General features: G+C 46.7%; 1 protein-coding gene and 3 pseudogenes across 2 annotated transcripts; all 4 read left to right on the top strand.

The window, feature by feature from the left end:
• Positions 1–672: 672 nt before the first annotated feature.
• Positions 673–1,130, top strand: LOC116545942 (annotated as a pseudogene).
• Positions 1,131–1,269: 139 nt separating this feature from the next.
• Positions 1,270–2,949, top strand: LOC116548814 (annotated as a pseudogene).
• A 1,380-nt stretch (positions 2,950–4,329) lies between these two features.
• On the top strand, positions 4,330–5,462 carry LOC116548813 (annotated as a pseudogene). The gene has a single exon (XR_004267547.1). The product of XR_004267547.1 is annotated as a proliferating cell nuclear antigen pseudogene (transcript).
• A 2,524-nt stretch (positions 5,463–7,986) lies between these two features.
• On the top strand, positions 7,987–8,500 carry LOC116545931 (oocyte-expressed protein homolog). The gene has a single exon (XM_032272346.1). It carries the CDS (start codon positions 7,987–7,989, stop codon positions 8,353–8,355), a length of 369 nt encoding a protein of 122 aa, XP_032128237.1. The 3' UTR covers positions 8,356–8,500.
• Positions 8,501–8,554: the final 54 nt, after the last annotated feature.

Here is an 8,554-nt window from a genome sequence, read left to right as displayed (position 1 = left end):
TGCTATGTATTAATGCAGTCATTCATGCAAAAAGCAGTGTTTGCCTCCAGAGAAGCCTCAGCTTAATCGCAGCCCTGCCCTCCAAGTCTCCCACCGTGTGGAGGGAGAACACAGACAGGGCCAGAAATGCCAGGCTAAGAAGACCATAAAGGTTTTCATTTTTGTGGGGTGGAGAGGAGTGGGAGATGGGGTTGGGGATTTACTTAGGAACTCGAACGAGTATTCAGTGACATTCTGGCTGCTGGGGACTAGCACCGCCATGGGCAATGGTGTGATGGGTGCCTGGCCCTGCTCTTTGAGGCACCGTAGGGTGTCAGGCTGGGCTCTCAGGTCCTTCTTGGTGCCCACCAGCAGGATGGGCACATCAGGGCAGTGACGGCACACTTCTGGATGCCACTTGTGCCACACGTTCTCATAGGAGGGCGGACTGGCAATGGAGAAACAGATGACATAGACATTGGTCTGAGGGTAGGAGAGTGTACAGAAGCGGTCATACTCCTCCTGGCCCGCAGTGTCCCACAGGTTCGGGTTCACTGTGCACCCGTCAACTGTGCTCTGAGCACTACAATTGTCGAACACGGTGTGGATGTACTCTTTGGGGAAAGCGTTAGTTGTGTAGCAGATGAGCAGGCATGTCTTGCCCACAGCAAGTGATTCTGCGGCAGCCTCCGCTGCCGCCATGGCTCCCATGAAAACGCTTGTGGCGAAGGGGGGCAAAAAAAAGAAGCAGGTTCTGAAGTTCATTCTTGATTGCACCCACCCTGTAGAAGATGGAATCATGGATGCTTGCCAATTTTGAGCAGCTTTTGCAAGAAAGGATCAAAGTGAACGGAAAAGCTGGGAACCTTGGTGGAGGGGTGGTGACCATCAAAAGGAGCAAGAGCAAGATCACCGTGACATCTGAGGTGACTTTCTCCAAAAAGTATTGGAAATATCTCATCAAAAACTATTTGAAGAAGAATAATCTACGTGATTGGTTGTGCGTAGTTGCTAACAGCAAAGAGAGTTAAGAATTACGTTACTTCCAGATTAACCAGGACGAAGAAGAGGAGGAAGACGAGGATGAAATTTCATTTATCTGGAATATTTTGTATGTGTTCTTGAATAAAACTTAGGAACCAAAAAAAAAATTTTTTTTTTAAATTTTCGGGCTAAATTTTAATAGAATGTGAGTCTGAACTCTTATATTTAGAACAAACAAAATCTTAAAATTACTTATTGGTTCAAAATGGTTTTACGGAAAAATTAATCTGTAACAAAAAGTTGGCAATGAGTGAGAAGGCGCCACCGTTTTTTGAGCAAAGCGTACAAAGGTTCCAAGGGACAGGGCCAAGAGCAAGGGGCTCAGACATTTACAGCAGCAGGCATTTCCTCTTCCTCTTCTTCACCAGAGGTGGGCAGAGGACTGCTCGGATTGCTGTGTCAAACACTGTCTTGAGGCCTTGCTGTGTGAGTGCTGAGCACTCCAGGTATTTTACAGCACCAGTCTCCTTAGCCAGGGCTAGACCCTGCGGATAGGTGATAGAAATCAGCTTCTTCTCCTTCAGTTTCTCGATCCTGTCTTTATCATCCCCAAGATCAAGTTTAGCTCCCACTAGGATGATGGAAATGTTGGAACAGTGGTGCCGCACCTCAGGATACCACGTTGCATGGACATTTTCAAATGATGCAGGACTCACAAGGGAAAAGCAAATTAAGAACATATCTGTAGATATTTTTCTAGGAAGGATTCAGCAAAGCCCACTCCTGTTGGGTGAAGGTCACAGCCACATCTTCAAAGGCAACTAAGTCCATATTCCAGTTTCCTGGGTGTCCTGGCATCCTACCACTGCATCTTTTCAGTATCTATGGGTCACAGAGTGATAAAGGCTGTGGCAGAACTCCCTGGGCCTCCTAGAATGAAGGAGTAGTAACAGTGAGGGCTGACTGAGCAATGGACATGTGAGCATGAAAGACCTGAGTGGATTTATTTATTGAAAGAAGATCGTGAAGTTCATTGAATCAAAGTCCTGAACACAGAAAACAAGGCAAGAAGACACCACAGGACACAGTCAGTCAGGCAAAGGAAACAATATGACAAAGAAGCTGTTAACTCAAGAGTGATATGGTCCACTGCTTTCTTATGTGACTTTTTTATAAAGGCAAAAACCCTCCTCCAAATCCATACCCTCACTCTCTAAGACTTTCAGTCTCCACCCTTTCCAACCTTTGTAATTCTGTCATGTTTTATGCTTGAAAGAGAATAAATAAATTAAAAAAGAAAAAAAAAATATATCACCTAATGATAAGTTCTTACCAGCTGTTTCCAGAGATCGAACCTGGTCATTGTGGGAAAAGCAGGATACAATCTCACCTGAGTTTGAGCCAGTGTTTACTCTTTTCGCCTTCACCAACAAAATTACTTCTGTGCACAGTAGAATTATTTGGTCTTGTGTTTGGAGTCCTGATAACAAGTATTTCTTCACTGGGAGTCAAGACAAAAAGGTGGTTGTCTGGGGTGAGTGCGACTCCACTGATGACTGTATTGAGCACAACATTGGCCCCTGCTCCTCAGTCCTGGATATGGGTAGGGCTGTGAGAGCTGTCAGCCTCTGCCTGGTGCTCCACCCTTCCCAACGATATGTGGTTGCAGTAGGATTGGAGTGTGGGAAGATTTGCTTATACACCTGGAAAAGACTAATCAAGTTCCAGAAATAAATGACTGGATCCGCTGTGTAGAAACAAGTCAAAGCCAAAGTCATACACTTGCTATCAGAAAATTATGCTGGAAGAATTGCAGTGGAAAAACTGAAAGGAAGGAAGCAGACGGTGCTGAGTGGCTACACTTTGCAAGCTGTGGTGAAGATCACACTGTGAAGATATACAGAGTCAATAAACATGCACTGTAATGGACTTAATAACTACATGCTGTCAGTCACTTGTATCTTAAAATATTATGTAAATAGATCACCTTTATCTTAATAACTGAAAAAAAATTTTTTTCTGATTGACAGGTATTTATTAAACACTCTCTCCAACTAAACTTGCCCCCTTTCCTCACCTGGTTCCATCCATCTAGCTCAGAGGCAGAGCTTGGGGACTGCATGATACCCCCAGCTCCATGTCAGAGGGTGTGTGTGCGGAGCTCAAGCTCCCCTGCGAGGGGCAAAAGACACAGAAGCAGGCATGCAGAGAATGAAGGAAAGAGGAGGGAGTGGGGAGGGAACGGGGCATGTGTGTACATTTCAGCTGTGGACACAAGATCCTGGGAAAAGGCCCAGCGAAAATTTCTAGATTATAAGTTGGAGGTTTCAAGATAGCATGAGTTCCTACCCAGGCCCTAGCCCCAGGATCCTTTCTGCTCCCAAAGTATCTACATTATGTATTGGGCCCTGTGGGCAGCCCCAGCCACCTCTCCTCTACCTTGGCCAAGCAGCCACTCCCAGCAGAGCTCCTGGTGGGTCCCAGGTCCCTCCTCTTGCCCTAGTCCCACGGTAAAAGCTCCCTCACCCAGTGGGAACAAGCCGTGATCCACAATGGCCCTTGTCTTTTTCTGAGGAGCCTATGCATCAAGAAAGCTCGAGACTCTTGCACTCAGTGGGATCTTGACACTGCCATCTGACTTCTTGTTCAGTAGGCTTTTGGCAGCTGAGAAGTTCCTGGGGATGAGCATAGTCGTGAGGATGGCGCCCTTCAGTTTTCTCTGGGCGTTGAACTTGTGCAAACACTCCACAGTCTCCTACGATACATCATGGATGCCACCATGGATTGTTGGCAGACCCACAGGTGCTTGAGAGCCTGGTCAGCCGTGATGTGCTTCGCTGGGTTTATGGTCAGCATCTGGTTGATCAAGTTCTTGGCTTCAGGAGTTATCGTGTCCCATTCTGGTGATGGGAAATCATAGGCTCCAGCCTCTGCCCTCCCCCGACATAGGGCGGGAGCCCAGGCCTGTTCCTGGCAGCTGTGGCTGCAGCTGTGCCGCTGCTCCTTCCTGGAATGTGCAACAAACCCAAATGTTCCAAGGAGATGTTCCGGGCAAGGGGCTTAAAAATGCTAATATGGTTCTGCGTTTTGCCTGAAACGATACCAGGTTCCCCTGAATAGCAACTTTACAAGGTCCATGTGGGAGGGACCAACCCAGATGCCATGCCAAGTGTCCCTGAAACCATGACAGCTCCATCTGTCAAGATGACAGGGGCGGGAGTGAGGGGGCTGCTGGCTTAACAGAGCCATCTGGGAAGGCCGATCCTCAAAGCAGCTCCTCAAGGTCTGTGTTGCCCTGTGACCAGCCTCACACTATGCCTCTCATTTCCCCGAGGATATTGACCAAGACAATAAAATCTGGACGTTTGCCCGCTCGCTCTGAGGCTCCTGAAGCCAAAACCCGCTAGACTTTGCTTCTTCCCGCCTGCCTGTAGCCGCACTGGTGCCACTCCGCCACCATGTTCGAGGCACGCCTGGTCCAGGGCTCCATCCTGAAGGTGTTGGAGGCACTCAAGGACCTCATCAACGAGGCCTGCTGGGACATCAGCTCGAGTGACGTAAACCTACAGAGCATGGACTCACCCCATGTCTCCTTGGTGCAGCTCACGCTGCAGTCTGAGGGCTTTGACACATACCGCTGCGACTGCGACCTGGCCATGGACGTGAACCTCACCAGTATGTCCAAAATACTAAAATGAGCTGGCAATGAAGATATCATTACATTAAGGACTGAAGATAATGCAGATACCTTGGTGCTAGTATTTGAAGCACCAAACAAGGAGGTTTCAGACTGTGAAATGAAGTTGATGGATTTGGATGTTGAACAACTTGGAACTCCAGAACAAGAGTACAGCTGTGTGGTAAAGATGCCTTCTGGTTAATTTGCTCATATATGCTGAGATCTCAGATATATTGGAGATGCTGTTGTAATTTCCTGTGCAAAAGACGGAGTGAAATTTTCTGCAAGTGGAGAACTTGGAAATGGAAACATTAAATTGTCACAGACAAGTAATGTCGATAAAGAGGAGGAAGTTGTTACCATAGAGGTGAATGAACCAGTTCAATTAACTTTTGCACTGAGGTACCTGAACTTCTTCACAAAAGCCACTCCACTCTCTTCAACAGTGACACTCAGTATGTCTGCAGAGGCATCCCTTGTTGTAGAGTATAAAATCGCTGATATGGGAAACTTAAAGTACTACTTGGTTCCCAAGATCGAGGATGAAGAAGGATCTCAGGCATTCTCAAAATTCAAGAAAATAAAACTAAGCTCTTTGAGAACTGCTTCTGAGATGCCAACATATACTGAAGTCTTTTCTGTCACCAAATTTGTGCCTCTAAGTACATATGTAGATAATTATTCTGTAAATAATCTATTTTTTTCTCTAGTCTCAGCAGTTTGTTTAGATCTCTGCAAAGTCAGATCCAGTCTAATTAACCTAGAATTATTTTTGACTCTTAAAAATACTTGTGATTTTTATAATACAAAAGGGTCTTGACTCTAAATGCAGTTTTAAGAATTGGTTTTTAATTTAAATAAAGTTAATTGAATTTTTAAAAAAAGTCAATCTCACCACGTTCTAACATATTTCTCTCCATATAACTTTTGAGATTTACTACTCTCTGTAGTAAATCTCAAAATATTTCCACCCCAAATCCCAAATCAGTTTTATATAGGACATTTTGATTTATATATGTAACCTGTAACATATGAAACATCTGTACATTTTATCCACCTTAACTGCATAGTTCCAATTCTAAAGAGAGTGAAAAAAACGTTGCTTGATGTATTAATAGTTTCATGTATTTGAGGACTGTTGTGCAATATACAGAAAGCCAGTTGGTACCATCGTTTTGTCTTTTTCTGAAAACACAACATTTATGGTACACTGAAAACTGTCTTAACCCAACAAAACTTAAATAATTCTTAAGACGTCTGTAACACTTTAAGTGCCTTGCAGATATCTCATTTATAAAGTCTGCTCAGTAAAATAGTCTAAATATTAAATATTATAAACAAAAAGAGTCTCACCAGAACCATGTGAAAATGGTGACAGCTGTGATAAAAGGCAAATTCCAGCCAGGGCCAGTAAGAAGTGCTGCGGAAGGAAAAACGATCCTCTTGAAATGTAATGGTTTCGTGATTCTGATCATCACCAGGGAAAGAGAGAAGCTCAGGGCATCTCAGTGCTCCCTATTCAGCAAAACTTAAAACAAGCCCTGAAGACAACCAAGATGAGATTTCTGGGTTCCTGTTTACTGTGAATCCCCACAGGAAAAGTCTCACTGAGACTGGAGAACCCCCATTTGGGTGTCTGCTTAGATCCAAACCAGCCCCTTTCAAGTCAGACTCACTTCAGCCTACAAGGAGAACGACACCCTCCTATATTCCTCCATGGCTATTGGTACAGCGAGTCCTGACTGGAAACCGTTCTCAGAAACAAAGCAGAAAAACACATTTTAGTCATTTCCTCATCTGGAGACTTGGTACCTACTGGTGCTGATTAAAGGAAAATCCCAGCTTGAAGGAAAGGAGTTTAGAACTCTGAAAATTTGGCGACATTGTTTCTCCCTGAAAGAAATGTGTGTTGGATTAAACAGATTAAATATATCTGCCCTCCAAAAGTCCTTTAGAAGAGCCAGTGCCAGGCGGAAGACCAAAGTGTCAAGAACATGCCAGACACTCAGCTTCATCTGCTTTGCTCCTGATGTCAAGGAAATGCAAATACAAAGAGCTTCAACCGAACCCTAAAGACACTGTCATGAACTGTGTTGAATGGTGGAAATTAGTATTTGTTTGTGGTATTGTTATTTGATGCATCTGTTTCATGTCTAGGTGTTGTGGGTGTGGCTGTTGAAGGAAGTTTGCAGTCTTGCAGCTTTTATTGCCTGTGCAACAAAAGATTAGAACCTGTTAAAGGGATATCAAAATGAAGTTGCAAAGAGTACAAATGAAAAAAAAAAGGTCCCCTCCCACGTCGTCCTCAGGCCCCCTCCGTCCCCGCCCCTCCCCTTCCCCCTCCCCCTTCGTCCCCGCCCCTCCCCTTCCCCCTCCCCCTTCGTCCTCTTCAGACCCCCTCCGCCCCCGACCCTTCCTCTCCCCCTCCTCCTCCCCCGTCCTCCTCAGGCCCCCTCCACCTACGCCCCCAGCCCCAGCCCCTCGGCAGGATGGTGGACAACACCAGCCCCGTCAGCGTGATTCTGGTGAGCTCCGGGAGCAGGGACAATAAGCTGCTGTTCAGGTACCCCTTCTAGAGAAGCCAGGAGCACCCGGCGTCCCAGACAAATAAGCCACCTAGCCGATACGCTGTTAACAACACTGGCGGCCATGCCGAGGACCAGGATGGCGATTCCAGGCCAACGCAGACCCATCAGTGATAAACTGTCTGCACAAGCTGTCCCGTCGTATTGCCACCGTGCTGCAGCACGAGGAGCGCCGCGGCCAGTACCTCACCCGGGTGGCCAAGCTGACCCTGGCGCTCCGGGATGAGGTGTCACCATGGCTGGTGCCTGTGCACATCGGGCGTGGTTCGGCTTCACATCAACAGCTGGCTGGAGGTGAGCTTCTGCCGGCCCCACAAGATCCACTATGCGGCATTTTTTTTTTCTAAGATATTTTTTATCTTTCTTCATTCCACCCACTCTGGCATTGTAGGGCTCCACCACGGTGTCTGACACCTTGGGCGAGGGCAGGATGTTGAATGTGTTTATGATCCTGTCTGGGTACCCCTCCGAATTTTGCCCACAAGAAGGGTACCCATCCCAGACCCAGTCCTCCCACGCCAAACCTACTGAATCAGAACACACATTTTAATAGGATTTCCAGATGTATATGTACATTCGAGTTTAAGGTACACTTGTCTAGAGAGAAAAAATATTTAGTGTTAGAGTATGAAAGATATCAGCAAAATAAAAGATTAGCCTAGTAGAGTAAAATAAAAAAAAGGGGGGGGGGCCTCTGGAGGAGGTCACGTGCAAGCCGCCCCTAGCCGAGCGCTCCGCTCCGCGGCTGCTGGTCCCAGTATGGTCGATGACGCTGGTGCTGCCGAGTCCCAGCGAGGCAAACGGACCCCGACCCAGTCCCTGGAGCAGCTGCCTAGGTTACCGCTTCCGCCTCCACAGATTCGAATCTGGCCCTGGTGGTTTCCAAGGCAGGAACTGAGAAACCCTTTGGTGTTCTACCTGGAGGCATGGCTGGCAGACGCGCTCTTTGGCCCAGACCGAGCCATAACTCCAGAAATGGAGTGGACGAGCCAGGCCCTGTTGACAGTGGACATAGCGGACTCTGGGAACCTAGTCGAAATCACCATTTTTGGGCGGCCCTGTGTACAGAATCGGGTGAAGAGCATGCTCCTGTGCCTGGCATGGTTTCACCGAGAACATCGAGACTGAGCTGAGAAGATGAAACACCTTGAGAAAAACTTGAAGGCCCAAACATCAGACCCCCACACTCTCCAGGATTCTGTTGCTTAAGACAACAGTGTCAGGAGCATCTTGAGAACTTTGCAACTTTTGCTGCTTAAGTTGAAGAGAAGCAAGTATATAGCATTCCTAAGTCCCTGCATTCGTTTCTCCTGCGTCTTGTAAGAAT

This window comes from Sapajus apella, unplaced genomic scaffold, assembly GCF_009761245.1.
Source record: "Sapajus apella isolate SASKATOON/1434 unplaced genomic scaffold, GSC_monkey_1.0 scaffold5, whole genome shotgun sequence".
NCBI classification, from domain to species: domain Eukaryota; kingdom Metazoa; phylum Chordata; class Mammalia; order Primates; family Cebidae; genus Sapajus; species Sapajus apella.
The sequence above is the reverse complement of the archived record's forward strand: the minus strand, read 5'-3'. Positions and strand labels throughout refer to the sequence as shown.